Source organism: Mauremys reevesii, linkage group 4 (genome assembly GCF_016161935.1).
Source record: "Mauremys reevesii isolate NIE-2019 linkage group 4, ASM1616193v1, whole genome shotgun sequence".
NCBI lineage: Eukaryota > Metazoa > Chordata > Testudines > Geoemydidae > Mauremys > Mauremys reevesii.
This window is the reverse complement of record NC_052626.1, coordinates 16,209,571-16,226,793: the sequence shown is the minus strand read 5'-3', so window position 1 is coordinate 16,226,793 and position 17,223 is coordinate 16,209,571. Positions and strand designations below refer to the sequence as shown.

At 45.8% G+C, this 17,223-nt stretch overlaps 1 protein-coding gene across 4 annotated transcripts in view; it reads right to left on the bottom strand.

The window, feature by feature from the left end:
• BRF1 (BRF1 RNA polymerase III transcription initiation factor subunit) overlaps positions 1–16,850 on the bottom strand; it is a 219,292-nt gene extending 202,442 nt beyond the window's left edge. For 2 of the 4 annotated variants that reach the window (XM_039534921.1, XM_039534922.1), the window contains exon 1: positions 16,452–16,850. In XM_039534921.1, the coding sequence (XP_039390855.1) occupies positions 16,452–16,638 (187 nt within the window). In that variant the 5' untranslated portion in view covers positions 16,639–16,850. The remainder of the gene's footprint in view (positions 1–16,451) is intronic. The other 2 variants (XM_039534923.1, XM_039534924.1) reach the window with 1 other exon arrangement.
• Between the last annotated feature and the right edge of the window lie 373 nt (positions 16,851–17,223).

The following is a 17,223-nucleotide window of genomic DNA, read 5'->3' as shown; positions in this document are numbered from 1 at the left end:
GAGAGCGGCCCAGCATGGCAACCCAAGCAGGACAAAAATGGGGGTGGGAGCAAGCAGTGTTTCTTGCCCATCTCTCCACTCATGTGTGGCCAAAGAAGGGCCACGCACAGTCTACACAGTTTCAGCCAAAACATTAATTTTGAAAAATTAATGAGTTAGTGAAAAGAGGGGGTTATAATGGAGGCTTTCTTGCAGCTTTAACTACAGAGTAGCTGTTGCTTGATGGGGCCACTATAGTTAACACATGGCCAGCACTGTATGTTTATGAAAGAAAACACTCTACTAAAAACTAGAAAAAAAAAGCTGTATTTTAATATCCTTTTCTCTGCAGATGCAAAATAAAACTCGTAAAGAATACAGAATGTACCAAATCAACTGTGTCATAACGCAGGGCTTTTACTAACTAGACTGGGAGATTTAATATAAAAAATTAATGAGCTTTCCATTTAAGTTAGATCATGAAACCAAAAGCAGTGTAGGTCAATGTTCCATTGCAATTCACATCTGCAACAGCAGAGGATTTAATAGTTTTGACTGCACAGAAATCTTTAATCACAGTCTATAAATGAAAGACTTCTGTTCTTATATTCTCCCATCGGCCGATTTTACAGACAAGTGAACAGATCTTCACACACTGTAATCTACTAAAATGCTTACGATGAATAAACTCAGCAGAGACACGTTTTCCAGCCTAGACCACTCTAGCTGCACCCCACCCCTCAAAAAGATCAGCTCACTTTAAAAACCACCCTACCACAGGGATAAATATACTGCCCTCTTTCCACAATGTTCCAATCTGATCATACAAAAATCAATGTGGACCTAACACAATGTGAAGGATTCAGCATTTTCATAACTGCCAACAATATACTCTGCAGTATTTGAAGCAAGCATTTGTTGCTGTCATAAAGATAGCACATACAGGAAGACATGCGCTGCCAGGAAGAATCACCCACTAAGTCTGATGCAAGATTGCCACCTTGAGGAATCCAGGAGATAAGCATAAGAGGAAAGTTATTATTCATAAGTTTCTAAAACTTGCATTTTTTATTTATGTCCCAGACAGGTACCTCCATACCATCAGAATAAATAGAGTCTTCGCTCTCCCCTCCTATCACCACCATTATATTTATGCATGAATTCGGTACTCAGGAAAGTGAAAAACTAACAGGTCTGGCTAAAGTCAGGCAAAATATGGGCATGTGTTTTTCAAGCTGCCCAATAAGCGTCTACTAATGCAGTAGGGCTGCCAATTTTCTAATTGCACAAAACCGAAAACCCCTTCCTCAAGGCCACGCCCCCACTCACTCCATCCTCCCTCCCGCCATCGCTCGCTCTCCCCCACCGAGCTAGGGCAGGGGACTGGGTGCAGGAGGGGAGTATGGGCTCTAAGTTGGGGGTGCAGCTCTAGGTGGGGTCAGAAATGAGGGGTTTGGGGTGCAGGAGGGGGCTCCAGGCTGGGGCCGAGGGGTTCAGAGTATGGGGGTGCGGACTCCGGTTAAGGGTGCAGGGGGGAACTCTAGGCTGGGGCAGGGGGTTGAGGTGTTGGGAGAGTGTGGGGTCCAGGAGGGAGTTTGGATGTGGGAGGGGACTACAGGCTTGGGCAGGGGGTTGGGATGCAGGAGGCAGCTCAGGACAGGGGCAGAGAGTTGGGGTGCAGGGTCCCGGCAGCGCGTACTGTGCTATACGTTCCCAGGAAGCAGCCGCCAGGTCCCTTCAGACCCTAGGCGCATAGACGGCCACGGAGGCTCTGTGTGCTCCTCTTGCCCACAGGTGCTTCCCCTGCAGCTCTCATTGATCATGGTTCCCAGCCAATGGGAGCTGCGGAGTCGGCACTTGGGCAGAGGCAGCATGTGGAGCCTCCCTGGCCACCTATGCGCCTAGGGTCCACAAGGATCTGGCGGCTGCTTCTGGGAACCACACAGAGCTAGGGCAGGCAGGGAGCCTGCCATAGCCCCAGACTTGCACTGCACCACTGACCAGACTTTTAACAGCCTGGTCAGCAGTATCGACTGGAGCTGCCAGGGTCCCTTTTTGACCAGGTGTTCTGGTCAAAAACTGGACACCTTGCAACTCTACAATCCAGTACACTCCTAACCCACATCCCCCTCTGTTTTGGAACCTTAACTATGGCCTCACCTCTTTTATGGCTCAAAGTTAATATCATATGGTGTCAGTTTGTGTACTAGCCTTTCACCTCTGGAGACCCGGATCACAAAGAAGAGCAATTTTGGTAGCACTATCCTTGTACACAGTTTTGCACATCAGGTAAAATAAAGCTGAAGAATCTACTCAAGAGTGAGAGGTCAGGATTGAGGTGCATTGGGAAATGGGAAAACTTGTGAACAATTAATGGCTCAAATCAAGAACACGGATTCTTGACTTCTATAAACATAGTAACACCACACATTACCCCACAAATGTTGCTAAAGGTTTATTTGCCATGGATAAAAATAAAATTAATATCAATACAAAACATTTTATTCTGCCAATCATCATAATTGTCTCAATAGTGAGCAATGTACTTCTACATTTTGCCTACTTATGGTGGACAAAAATCATGGGTTTTTTTAAGATAGAACAGTTTTATTTAAATTATTTTTATAATTTAAAGCAGATGTATTAATTTGCATATGGCTAGTTCTTCACTTTCCCTCCATTTTCTAGTCTTAAATTGCTAACGTGGATTTTTTATGTATTTCTTTAATTAGTTTTCTAGTTGTTAGAATTTCAGATTTTACACATAGACTTCTTCTACTAAGAAGTCTCACACTTAAAAAGAAAGTCCAAGGCATAATTAACATATGTACTGTTACATGCGTCTGACAAAGTGGGTATTCACCCACAAAAGCTTATGCTCCAATACATCTGTTACTCTATAAGGTGCCACAGGATTCTTTGTTGATATTTACTGTGTGAACACTCCAAATTCAAAAACACAATATTTATAAACAAATAGCCAAAACTACACTTGCAACCAACCCCACCTTCCAATATATTGAACTTCCACAAGTCAAGAAAGCTGAAATGCTTTGACCAGGCTATATTTCTTCAATCAGGTTTTGCAGGGGACTTGTGTTCCTAAGCCACCTAAATACCTAATTATGAGTTTAGGAACCTACTTTCAGGCTCCAATTTTTGAAACAATTTTGCATAAAAAGTTAACAGCTTTGTTAATCTATTGAAAGTCTAAATAACTTTACATTTTTAACACTAAATCAGTTTCACTTTGATTATATGCCACTAAATTTTTAATAAAAAAACAATTTTAGTCCCTGATGCTGCAGGCACTTCTGCACATTACAGTCCTACTGAAGTCAATGGAACTACTCATAGCTTCCAAGGCCAGAAGTGACCACTGGGATCATCTAGTCTGACCTCCTCTGTATAACACAGACCATAGAAATAATTCCCCCAAATAATTCCTATTTAAACTAGAGCACATCTTTTAGAAAAACATCCAGTTCTGATTTAAAAATTGCCAGTGATAGGGAATCCATCACGACCTTGACAAATTGTTCCAATTGTTAATTACCCCCACTGTTAAAAATTTGTGCATTTCCAGTGTGAATTTGTCTAGCTTCATCTTCCAGCCATTAGAGCTTGTTATACCTCTCTCTGCAAGACTGATGAGACACCTTTATCAAATATTTGATCCTCACTGACTAGTCAAGTCACCCCTTAACCTTCTTTCTGTTAAGCTAAATAGATATCGCTTCTTGAATCTCTCACTATAAGACTCTTCTCTGAACCCTCTCCATTTTATCAACATCTTTCTTGAACGGTGGTAGAGTCTCCCATCCTATAAGTACGGTCTACATTATTTGTTCCTAATGTATGTACATTTATATTTGCTCATATTAAAAAACAGATCTTGTTTGCATATGCCCAGCCTACAAAGCAATCCAGATTGCTCTGTAGCAGTGACCTGTCCTCTTCATTATTTACTACTCCACCAATTTTTAGTCATCTGCAAACTTACGATGTTTTTATGTTTTCTTCCATATCATTAATAAAATGTTAAATAGAGTAGGGTCCAGAACCAATCATTCCAGGACCCAACTAGAAATACCTTATTAAATTTTATTTACTTTTTTTATTCAAAATGTTGTGTGACAGTAAATCAAACAGCTTACAGAAGGTGCAACATATTTAGAATACACTTACCTTTCTTGACCAGAATTGTAAACTCACCATTTGTGTGAATAAAGTTACATACTTGCAGGATAAGAGCCTTAATTTTTCAATATATTCCCCCTATAAACAGTTGTGTAATATTCAAATAAGATACCCTATCACTAGTGGCCTTTTTTAAAAAAAGTATTCATAATTTAATTTATTTTAATACTTTTAATCTAAAATTGACATAACACAAATTTTCAAATTAGCTTTTACAAATCTTCAACCTGATTTAAATGATTTTTAATCATGATTTAAATTGCTCTACCCTGTTAACCAATACAGATGTATCACATTATCAATATGTATTATTGATATAGCACATATTAATACGCATTAAGAAAACAACATCTACATGACATTATATATTGTGTGTATATATTTCTAGAAGTTACATGGCCTGTATTGGCCTACGTGTTTCTATAATCCTGTTCGTCAACACTGAATATCCCATAATACTTTGCAAAGCTGAAGTCACTCAGCCTTGCCATTAGAAAACAGGAACCTTGTCAAAGGCAAAATACATTAATGTTCTGTGGTAGCAAAGGAGGTAGCTGCACAGACCAGTATCTGGAATGCTAGTATCTGAAACAAAGATAAGGGAGGTACTGAACAATTAAGGAACAGGTACAAACTAGTGGGCGGGTTTACAGTGACATGTAAAGAGTTTTGTAACTTGTAAAATCATCCTATAAATACATTGGGTTCCCGCAAATATGATAGACAATGTGTCGCCCCTATGATGAAGTGTCACCATTTCATTGTGATTATGGGTAATAATGCAGGTGGCGTCCATCTCCTCTAAAGTATCACTGCCACCCAAGGATAATTACCTGCCCTGAAGTAATTACCTGCCCTGAAGTAATTACCTGCGAAGTCAGTCAATCTAAGTTGATCTAAGATACGTCGACTTCAACTATACTATTCTTGTAGCTGATGTTGCGTATCTTAGATCGATCCCCCACCATCACTACCCCAGTGTAGACCAGGACTCAATCACTTCATTTTCACTCTGCTGCACCCTATAAAACAGCATTGTGTTGGTTTAACCATGATTTCCACTTGGAAGGTTATTTCTGTAACCATTAGGGCTAGAAATTTACTATTCTTTAAAATGAAAACTTAGATTATTCAGAAGATAACAGACACTTGTTCAGTAAATTTCCTACTCACCCCGAGTGAATTTTTCAAGCCCCGATAAAGCTTTTACAGAACTTGGAAAAGGGTTGTCTCTCTTTGGGGAATCAGAGGGAAAGAATATAAACTAATAAAAATGAGCATCTATCTATAAATCATTGAGTAAAATCTTCAGTAACTGTGCAAAATTAGACAAGGCTTCTGTAAAGTTCAAAGTATCAAATTATATTTAGGTTTTCACTATAGATCTAAACTCCAAACTTCCTGATCATCTTTTCTAAACACCAAAATAGAGCACTTAACCTTCATTTCTCCTACCAAACTGAATTACAGCATATCCAGTGAACTTTCTAAAGTCAGTGGTAAATTTCCCGCCTCCTTTCACATGGTTCACTCCCTGATAGTACTTTATACAGACTGCAGTGATACTGCAGCTTCTCTTTCTCGCAATACAGAACAAGTATTTCATATGAGCTTTGACTGGTGGGTGGGTGAGAATGTGGGTAAGAGAGAGAGTAAAAGATCTCCTTGCTCTCGCTTGCAAACAGAGAGAATTTTAAAATGCCCTTCTAGGATCCAAGACAATACACAAATTTAGTATTGCTTGTTTTGCTGTCCTCTCATGCCTTGTTTTCTCAGTTATGTCTTCAAACCTGCTTATGCTGACTCCTTAACAGTACTCTTCTTAGCTGAAATTCTTTTCTTTTCCTTTGGTTAGTAACTAAACTAAAGCTTCACATCACAGCTTCTTTTTTAAAGAAAAAAATTGTACACACAATGGACCAAAATCTCACCAAATATAAAATCCTTCAAATGTAGTCAGGGTGCTACGTATTTTTTCTCAGAAGAAATTAATTTGATTATAACCCTGTGTCTGTGTTATGACATCCAAAATATTTCAGAATTTTAATTGTTCTGAAAACAACTGAATTTTGAGATGAGAGGCAACTTCAGTGGTCATCTTAACTCCCGCTTAAGATCCATGAACTGCAAACACAGAAAAAAGATCAAGGTTCAGAAATAGGTAGATGAACAATTGGGTAAAACCAATTGGGTAAGCCCATTGAGAACAGAGATGGATTACAGAAAGAGGATCAATAAAAGGAAGAGACCACCTAGTCTTGTTCTCTTTGCAAGAACATGGTATGGGAGCCCAGCTGCAGAAGGGTCAGTCTCCTAGCAACACAATGGACACAGTTGATCCTGGAAGGAGCTGCCTGACTGATTGCACTTCCTGATTGGGGAAAGGGAGAAACTAGCTACCACTTGACCCAGCAGTAACCAGAGCTCATTGGCTGCTGTGTGTTCCATGCCTGCAGCTGTGCTTGGTCCTGCTTCCTGTGCCTACCCAGCCTGTTCCTGCTTCAGTTCCTGCCCTTCTCTGTTCTTGATGCCTCTGGCTCTGATTTCTGACCACATCTTTGGCACACATATGGGCTCTGGCATTTGTCTTCTAATTCATGGCTTTGACCCTCAGCTCTGCTCCTGACCAGGCCCCTGGGAGTCCCAGGGTCCTGATTCTTGACTCTAGCTTGGCTGCTCTAACTTCCAACCTGGCCATCTCCATGGCTTCAACCATTAGGCGTGACTGCCCACATCACAGTTGTTACTAACACTCTGAACGATCAGAGCTCAGCTATCTTTTTCCCTTAGTTATTTTTTCTGTCAAACTCAAGGGTCATACTTATGAAAGCAGATAGTTTCTCCCAGCAACTACCATAAGACTATAGGATTCCCTTCCAGATGTAATAGGAAATGCAAAGTCTCACTTCTCTCTTGCACACCCCATGTGACTGCAATGACAAGAAGCTACAGAAACCACCCAGTCTACCTTTGGTTAGTTGATGAAAGAATGAAATGGCTGCCAAATGCACCTGGATGGAGTTAATCTTTAAATTATACTCAGTTAGATAAAGAAGGTACTCAAGTAATTTTTATGCAGGACAAGTAATAGGGTCTTCTTGGACCCTATCGCATGACATGAAATCACTCAGAGTTTTATATCTTTCCGGAAGATGGCTTCCGGGATGTCAGGAGAACATGACTGTGATTAATCTCTGAGCAAAAGTATTGCTAAGCTTAAAATGAACAAAGGTATTGTCAGAGTTAGGCCTCAAACTTCCACTCTACAGAGGTGAAGAGGGCACACTTTCCAGAGGTAAGCTAAGACTTGTGGTCAAAATGCACTGCAACCAGATAACACATTCTAACTCCTATAAAAGGAGATAAGTTGTGCCCCCGGTACAGCTTGTCTAATCCACAATTAAAACAACTGGCTACAAGAAAATAAGTAAGTATAAATTATACGGTCAAAGTGACACAAGGAGATAAGAATGCATAAATTATACAGCCAAGGCGACAACGCTAACCACAATAAAGATTTGGCTGACCCTAATTGGTCAGTCTGTTTTAAGAAATGGAGGACAGATCAGATAAAAAGTACGAAGACACGGGACTGTGTGTGTGTTTTGATCATAAGAGAAGCCTGACCCACATCCCCTGAACAGAAAGGAACTTGCACTTCGCGACCATCTGTACCTGGCCAGTGCAGAAAATGGCCGACTGAAGGATAACGTATTTTCAGGCAAATGCAGGGTATGGTCATGGAGTAAAGAAGTCTGGTTGCTCGGGCGGAATTGATCTCAAGTTGTATCGATACTATAGTGTTAAGATAGCAGTAAATAGCTAATGAATAATAATTTTACATGTACTCTATAGTGTTAAGAATAGTAGTAAATAGCTAATGAATAATAACTTTACATGTATTTGTGCTTGTCTTCAGTATAACTTGCCATTTATATTAATCCTTATTTAGTGCTGGTCTTTAATCTTGCTTTTCTTATTTTGTCTGTGTTGCCTTTATATTTGAAAGTCATTAAAAACCTTTTTTGAGGAATAATCAGTTTTAATTTTTCTTATACAGGTACCACTCAACCTCATTACATCTGTGTTGGGTGGTGGGAAGTAGTGATCACCCAGGGCCCTATTAGGGTCCTGACGCGTGCCTCCCTCTTACTTTATCTCCGCAATGACCTACCTCCTCAGAGACACCAGGTCAGGTAACCTGTCCAAGACAGGACTCCCTGGTTCTAGATGTGATCTGAGACCAGAGACTCTCAGCCTGATGAGATTAACCTTGGCAATTTGCAACAGAATGGAGAACCACAATTATGTGCCAGCAAGGAGCTATTAGGACCATCTAATCTTTCTTTTTCCAGAGCCTTGCCAAGATCTTTGCTACCGAAAGGATTGGAAGAAAGGGACATCATAGCTTCATTTTCAAGGGAGTGGAAAGGCATCCCTAGCAGTCTTTTCTCAGTACCAGGAACAGAAGACCAGTAGCTGCTTGTCAGGTGAGTGGTGAAAATATCCACCTCTAGTGTCTTCCACTGCAGGAAGAGCTAATCTGTGACTCCCTGATCCAGAGATTACTCAAAAGAATCTACTATGGATTAATTTAGTCTGCAATCACATTCTCCTCTTCTACCAAGTCCATGACAACTAAAAATATTATCACTATTGCTATTGGACAGACCTCATGTCCATCCCCACAGGGCTTCCCAACAGAGGAAGTATGACCTGATGCCTCCCTGCTTATTTATATAAGCAGTGGCCTCTTTGTTTGTTTGAACTACCTTTGGGGAAGATTTGGTAGACCACATTACAACATGTTGCAGGTGCAAACTGATAAAACCATCATCCAACTGCATCTCTGCACTGCAGCTCAAAATGTTGGGGCACAGTACCAAAGGTCTAGCCAGTCTTCCCTCTGATCACAATGGCCTCCACCAACAAGCTCTTGTTGGGACTTAGCCAGTGGCAACCTCAGTGGAAGATGTATTTTTTTTTCTTGATCACCTTCAAGACAAGGACAGTTGCATGAAGGGTCTGCCATATTTCCCTCAGCTCCCCCAAAATAGGGTGCAAGAACACAGCAACTTTAATAGCCAGGAGGTCCTGACATGGGCACCTGGCAAGTTGACTCCACTAGATTCCTGGACTGGTTTAAATTCAAGATTGGTTGAAGCTATTGAATAACCTCTGTAAAAAAGTGGGGAAAGTAGGGCCCTTCTCTGTAGTCATTGCCTTGGTGCTTCTTTCTAGTAGAAAAATACTTCAACCTCAGAAAAGTCCTACAACTCACTCAAATCCAAATAATAGTCTACCAGCCTCATTCTCAGCATGCCCACAATCAAGTGTTTGAAACTGTCTAAACCAAGCGTTCTCACAACAAAATTTTGTTATGAGAATTGATATTTGTTAATATCACTTTTCACAGCAGACTTACTCAGCCCCCGTATGCTGGGGGACAAATTAAGCCCTGGATGGAGAGGTAGGATGGGGGAGGGCAGGGTGGAGGGCTGGAGGAGGCAGCGGAGGTTGAGGTGATGGTGGGGGGTGAGCCTGAGGCTGGAGCCAGGGGTCCCTCTGCACAGCTGGGGGCTGGATGAGGCAGTGGGGTCAGGGACAATGTGGGGATGTGAGCCCGAGGCCAGAGCCTGAAGCCCTGTGGCTGGGGGATAGAGCCCATCGCTGCACAGCCAGAGCCTGCCATCCACCACCCTAGAGCTGAAGCCCTAGCCCCACCACCCCTGGGAAGGTGGAGAACTCACACTGGTTGCCTGCTCCTACAGTGTTTGTGGCTTCATAAGTGGGTAGAGACCAGCCCCTGGCGGCCCCAGAGGAGGGGCCACTGCTTTGACACACACCCCCAAATCACCTGTGGTATGTGGCCACAGTGGCCGCATGTGAGAAACGCTGGTCTAAGCAATGGTGGAGCATAAATGCTCTTGGAAACACTGACAGTAGATGTGCAACAGTGCTCAGTGCCAGAGATGTCAGTGTATCTACCATGCATCTCTAGCCTCAACACTTACTATCAGGCTCAAACATTGATCCTATGCCATGATATCTCACAACAGCGGACAGGGAAAAAGGAATGCATCAAAGCTGGTACTTTGGCAGCCTCACAGAACCAGTAATCCAGCCAGATTAACTATATGTCGATATCAAGAATCAGAGGACCCTTCTCCACTTCGAGCGTATAAATGTAGGATGGTCAGATCCATAATCGTATCCTTCACATGTAGCTTCATGAAATAAAAGGGCTTCAAACATGAATTTCAGGCTACTGCTAGCTCATTCTCTCAATGTTTCCCACCTCCCCTTATTTGTTATTTCTTTTAGATTGATACAAAAAGAAAAGGGGACATCTATCCCAAGCTCTAGGCACCCTAACACAAGTTACAAGAAAACTAGCAGCCTTCTCCTCAACAGAACTCAACTACCTTTGAAACACCAAATTTCCTAACCCTATGAAAACCTAAGCACCACCAAGACCAGCTTCCTGATGAACCAGAGCTCTCTGACTTCAAGCATCAAGTCCCTGAAAGCATCATGGAGCTGGTGTGTGGCACAGCTCTCAGCTTCACTGGCCAGGTCTATACTGACACACTGGCCCAACCAGCATTCATAGCTGACACAGGCTTTTGCTTGAAGGGTTTACCCTTGGAAGCATTCTGCACCAATCTCATGCCAGACTTAGGCCAGATCTACATTATAAACTTACACTGGTATAACTACATCCCTCTGAAGTGTGAAAAATCCACAGCTCGGAGCAATGCAGTTATACCGACCTAACTGACAGTGTAGACAGCAATGTCGACGGGAGGGCTTCTCTTGTCAACACAGCTACCACCTTTCATGGAAGTGGATTAACTATGCCAATAGGCAAGGCTCTCCTGTCAGCACACTCAGGTCTTCATTGAAGCATTTTAAGCGTAGACTTGCCCTTAAAAGGAGTAAGGGCTAGTCTACACTTACCAGCCGGGTCGACGCGGTGAGTTCGACTTCTCGGAGTTCGAACTATCGCGTCTAATCTGGACGCGATAGTTCGAACTCCGGAAGCGCCGCGGTCGACTCCGGTACTCCACCACTGCAAACGGCGGTGGCAGAGTCGACCTTGGAGCCGCGGACTTCGATTCCGCGGCGTCTGGACAGGTGAGTAGTTCGAACTAGGGTACTTTGAATTCAGCTACGCTATTCACGTAGCTGAATTTGCGTACCCTAGTTCGACCCCGCTTCTTAGTGTGGACCAGCCCTTAGATTGAGATAACATTTGCAGATGTATCCAGTAGCCCTACAGATCATGGTCAATTCCAAGGCAGACAATGTAACAAATACCACCATACAGGTGGCTGGGAACACGTTCCCTTGACTCAATGCTCTCTATACTGGTTCCCCACTGAACAGAGTCCAGTTCATGTTTGCTGTGTTGATCTTTAAAGCCCTGAATGGAGTTAGACCCAGTGATGAGCTCCCAAAATCCTACGAACCAGTTCCCTACCGGGTCCTCGGTGGTTCGGGATTCTTCACTCGCTCCGGGTTTTCAGCAGCAGGTCCTTCACCCGGAGCAAGTGAAGGACCTGCCGCCGAAGTGCCGCTGAAGACCCGGTAGGGAACCGCGCAGTGAGTACAAGCCCCACGTCTCCCCCCATCCCCCCGCCACCCACCCATCCAACCCCAACCCACGTCCTGCCCCCGACTGCCCCCTCAGAATCCACAACCCATCAATCCCCCCATCCCCTGACCACCCCATCCCAAGACCCCCACCCTCACTGCCCCCAGGATCCCACCCCGTGCCCAACTCACCCCACTCCCTGTCCCAACTGCCCCACCATAACCTCCACCCTCGCCAACCGCTCCCTACCCCCTATCCAACCCCTCCTCCCAGCCCCGGCTGGCCCCATTACCATGCTACTGTGTAAGGATGCTGCGCAGCTGCTGGAGCTTGCATCCCCACCCTCTTACCCAGAGGTGAAAGTAAGCCAGTACGCCCCTCGTACGGTGTACCAGGGTGGCCCGCCTTCCCCAGGAGGCAATTTAAAGGGCCTCGGGCTCCCAGGAGGGGCTGGAGCCCCAGGCCCTTTAAATTGCCACCAGAGCCCCACTGCGGGAGCCCTGGAGTAGCAGCAGCGGGGAAATATCTGTGATGTGTTAAGTATGAAGACAAAGCACCTGATATGACAGGTATGCCGTATGTGCCCTAAATGACATTTGACAGTGCAACGATTCAGATTCAAAATAAGGGGATCTCATAACTGCCTGAGACAATTTTCATAAGAGGCCACTATTCCAGCGGCTATTTAAAGGGCCAGGACGGTAGAAGCAGGGGAGCCCCGGGCCCTTTAAATAGCCCCCAGAGCCCTGGGGGGGGCCTCCAGCTGCCTCTGCCACCCCGGTTCTTTAAATAGCCGCGGGAGCCCCGCCACTTCCCCAGGGTTCTGGCAGCTATTTAAAGGACCGAGGCGGTAGAAGCAGGGGACCCCATGCCCTTTAAATAGTCACCGGAGTCCAGGGGTAGCGGAGGGATCCGGGGGCTATTTAAAAGCCTGGGCTCCAGCTTCCTCTGCCGCCCCGGTCCCTTAAATAGCCCCCAGGGCTCCAGCAGCTCTGCGGCGGGGGGAGTGACCAGGGGAGCCTCGGCCTCCCCAGCTGGGAGCTCAGGCGGACCAGACAAGACGGTCCCGCAGGCCAGATGTGGCCCGCAGACCGGAGTTTGTCCACCCGCCTGTCCCTTTAGGAACCAGTTCTACACCGGCTTCTAAATTTAGCAACCGGTTCTTGCGAACCGACTCCAGCTCACCACTGGTTAGACCTAACTACCTGAGTTCACGGTCCTCTCTCTGTCTGTGACCATGATCTCCCACATGTGCTATACTCCAATGGAAAAAACAAAACTGTTAATCAATAAGGGGTACGATAAATCCTTATCACCAGTGTTATCCACACAAGAGGGAAATATCTGTGATGTGTTAAGTATGAAGACAAAGCACCTGATATGACAGGTGTGCTGTATGTGCCCTAAATGACATTTGACAGTGCAAGGATTCAAATTCAAAATAAGGGGATCTCATAACTGCCTGAGACAATTTTCATAAGAGGCAGACCAAGACTATGGAACTCAATGCCAGTGAAATAGATAGTGTAGATGTAGCTGTAGTAGTCATTAAGCACCTTACAGCAGCACCGCTGTAAGGTCTCCTATAAGAACTCTCCCACTGGCATAATTAAACCACCCCCAACAAACATCGGTAGCTATGTCAGCAGGAGACACTCTCCTGCCAACAGAGAGCTGTCCACACCAGCGCTTTTGTTGGTGAAACTTGTCGGTCAGGGGGTGTTTTTTCACAACCCCGATCAACAAAAATTTTGCCAATAAGAGTGCTTGTGTAGACAAAGCCTTAGTTTGCTAAATTTGGAGCTTAAACGCAAAACCCACCTTTTCCACGACGCTTCCCCACAATAATACCCCTCACTTTCATAAGTATGTAAAAAATAAAATAAAAGCCTAGCCTCTATCTTGCTGGTTGGGAAGGAAGAGATAGTTGCCATGTTCAGTCATGGGAGGCACTCTGATCCTACAAGTATCAGAGGGGTAGCCATGTTTGCTGCTTTTACAGATCCAGACTAAGAGTCCTGTGGCACCTTATAGACTAACAGATGTATTGGAGCATGAGCTTTCGTGGGTGAACACCCACTTCGTCGGATGCATGACGCATGCATCCGACAAAGTGGGTATTCACCCACGAAAGCTCATGCTCCAATACGTCTGTTAGTCTATAAGGTGCCACAGGACTCTTTGCCTCTGATACTACAGTGATGTAAGAACAAAGATACATGGTCATCTTGACATAGGTGACTGGGGTAAGCAAGCCATGTGCTCACTAATGTAGTACAATTTTCTTCAATTCTTTCATTTATTCTTTTAATCTTTTATGGCTCTGGTACTGCAGTCAGAACTCAAGTCAAAGTTACACTGACTTCCAGGAGAGCTGGGACAAGTGGGGATTGCAGTCCTGAGACCTGATTTTCAGCTCCCGTGATGTAATTCCTTCCATCAGATCCTGAGACCAGAATCATCAGGAAAAGAGTCTAGACAGTAATCAGTTCTTCCCTGTAAGACTATCAGATCCAGACAGTACACACCACTCTTCTCCCAGCATGACACATGCAGTTGTTCCTACCAGGCTATTTCCAGACATCCCAGGGTGGGAGAGCAGGAGGGCAAGAAGTAACCAGTGATAGAGCATCACAGGCTCTGAGATTTACCATTTATTTGAGGGGTAAGCAGGTAGCTTTGTCTAGTTAATGTATTTGACATTAATAATAAAATAGGGAAAAACCGTAATAAGTTGCACCAGTTCAGCTAGAGTGGCACAAAAGATTTCATCCCAAGTGCTGGCGCCAATCATCATGGGGTCATGATGGGAAAGTACTGCTTGCAGACAGGGTGTTCCACTCAAGTTTGCAGCCAATGCCTTTCCGTCTACCATAGACAGGGCCTACTTGCCTGATCTAAAGCACTTTTTAAATAAAATTTAGTTATAACACCAATCATACCAAACTATGTTATAACATGGCCAGGTGGGCCACAAACATTTTACAGTGCTTGTTAGACTTGTTTTTTATACTGTAAATGGGACATTAAGTGTGTAGAGAATGGACTGGCTAATAGTATCACAGGCACTTAGGGCTAAATCCACAAAGGGCCTTAGGCATTGAAACACTCAGTGTTGCAACACCCAATTTTTAGGTACCTTGCCACTCAGTGGAATCCACAGCCCTAAATTAGGTGCCTAAGCTCCTTATAAAATGCATGGGGAGAATTAGGCACCTAAGAATGTAATCCACCAAAGCCAGCAAACTAAGTGGGTAGGCGCCAAAGCTAGCCAGTAGGAAATGCCATGAAGATAGGCTGCCCTAAGCCCTGCTCCTCAAAAGGTATTTAGGTGACTAAGTCCGGGCTGGAGGTAAGCACTTCCCTCCACTCAGAATTCACAGTTGTGAATGCTCTCCTGGAATCAGGTGCTACTATTAGCCTACTGGTTAGGACACTTACCTAGGATGTGAGAAGCCCAGGTTCAATTCTCCCCTTTCCCTCATGTGGAGCAGGGATATAAACCTGGCTCTTCCAGGAGACTACCTTAACCATTGGGCTGTGGGGTATTCTGGGACAAGTCTCTCAATCTCTCCTACCCAAGCTGCACCATTCTGCATAAATATTCACTGAGACAGAGTGAGAATGACTCTATAGTTCAGTGGTTAGGGCACTCTCCTGAGACAGAGGAGATCTAAGTTCAAATCCCTTTTCCACATCAAGCAGGGGGACTGAACTCTCCCTCATCCTGGGTGAGTACCCTTAACTAATGGGCTAAAAGTTTAAAAGGGGTGGAACACACACACCTCTTTCCATTTTGTGTGCGTTTTAGGAATGCTCTGAGAATGCCTATCAGACAGTGCACACACACACAGGTGCTTAAACTGAGGGCTGTGTGCATACTCACTTTTGGAAACTTTGGGTGCATCTTCACAGCAGAGTTAGCTCAAGTTACCTGCATCAACTGACCTAATATAAGCTAACCGTTGTAGTGAAGACAAACCCTTAGGCACCTAAGAGACTTTAAAAGGGGAAATGTAGGAACCTACAGAGTTAGGTGGCAGCTGAGCTGGGGTTTTGAGAAGCTCAGTGGCACTTAAAGTGTCAGTTAGGTACCTATGTCCTTTTGTGCATCTAGCCCTTAGACCCCAAATCCTGCAACTGAATCCACATGGACGCAGGGGTCTGTCCACATGCCTCCAGTTGCAGGATCGGGACCTTTGTGTGCATCACTGCTTGATAAAACACTTGAAAGTCACCTTTCAGTCATACCAAGGGACCAACAACAAAGACTGGAGAAGAGATATTCACTTGTCTCCATCTGCTCAAGAATTCCCCAGCCCAAGTTTTACTCTTGAAAGCAAATGCGCAAAACACAAAATCTCACCCAGTACAAACCAGACTGGGGGTGGGGGGTCACTTGGAGAATTCAGACACAATTACTGACCTGTTCACCTGTCAGAAGCCTCTTGCGCAGGACAAGGAGCGAGCTCTCCCCTGCATGCTGTCCCGACAGCCGTGTGTTGATGGGGGGAGCAGTGCCAGGCCGGCGGGAGTGAATAGGGAGGGCTGCCCCACCGCTATAGGAAAAGCGTTGCCCACCCTGCCTGGCCCAGCAGAGAAACCCTGGAGCGCCCAGCCATAGAGAGACTGGGGGCACCCACCCGCCCCCACACAGCCCCCTTCCCCCGCTCACCGTCCAAGGACACGAACTGCCCCACGGCCGAGGAGCCGCCGCCGCTGTTCTCCACGAACTGCACCTCGGAGACGATGATGTTGTCCTCGAGCACCGAGCCGCAGCCCGTACACACCGCGTCCCCCCGCGCCGCGTCCACCTCGATCTCCGAGCCGCCGCACACGGCGCACACCCGCCCGCCCGGCATGGTGCCCCGCGGGAGCCGGGGCTCTGCCCGCGCCGCCTCTCTCGCTAGCTCGTCTCGCGCGCCGCCGCCGCAACCGTCTCCTCCACCTCCCCGGGCCGGGCGCCGCTCAGCGTCCGGCCCCTTCCGCGGCCACCGCACCGGTCAGCGCACGGGGCAGGCCGCGCCCGGGCCGGCTGGGGGAGGAGCCCAACGCTAGCAGCGCCCGGGCCCGCCTCCTCTCGCGAGAGCTCGCCTCCCCCGCAGATTGGGGCCGGGATGCCTGTGTCACAGCCTCTGCTCTGGAGTCACCGCCCATAGCCCTCCGTCACCAACCACCACCCCCTACAGCTCCCTACCGCCGATAGTCCCCCTCCGTCACGCTCTCAGCAACCGCCACCCCCTAGTACAGCTCCCCAGCCCGTCACCCTCTCACCACCCCCTACTCCAGCTCCCCAGCCCGTCACCCTCTCACCACCCCCTAGTACAGCTCCCCAGCCCGTCACCTTCTCAGCAACCGCCACCTCCTAGTACAGCTCCCCAGCCTGTCACCACCAATAGCCCTCCATCACCCTCTCACCAACTCCGAGCCCCACACACACTGCAGAC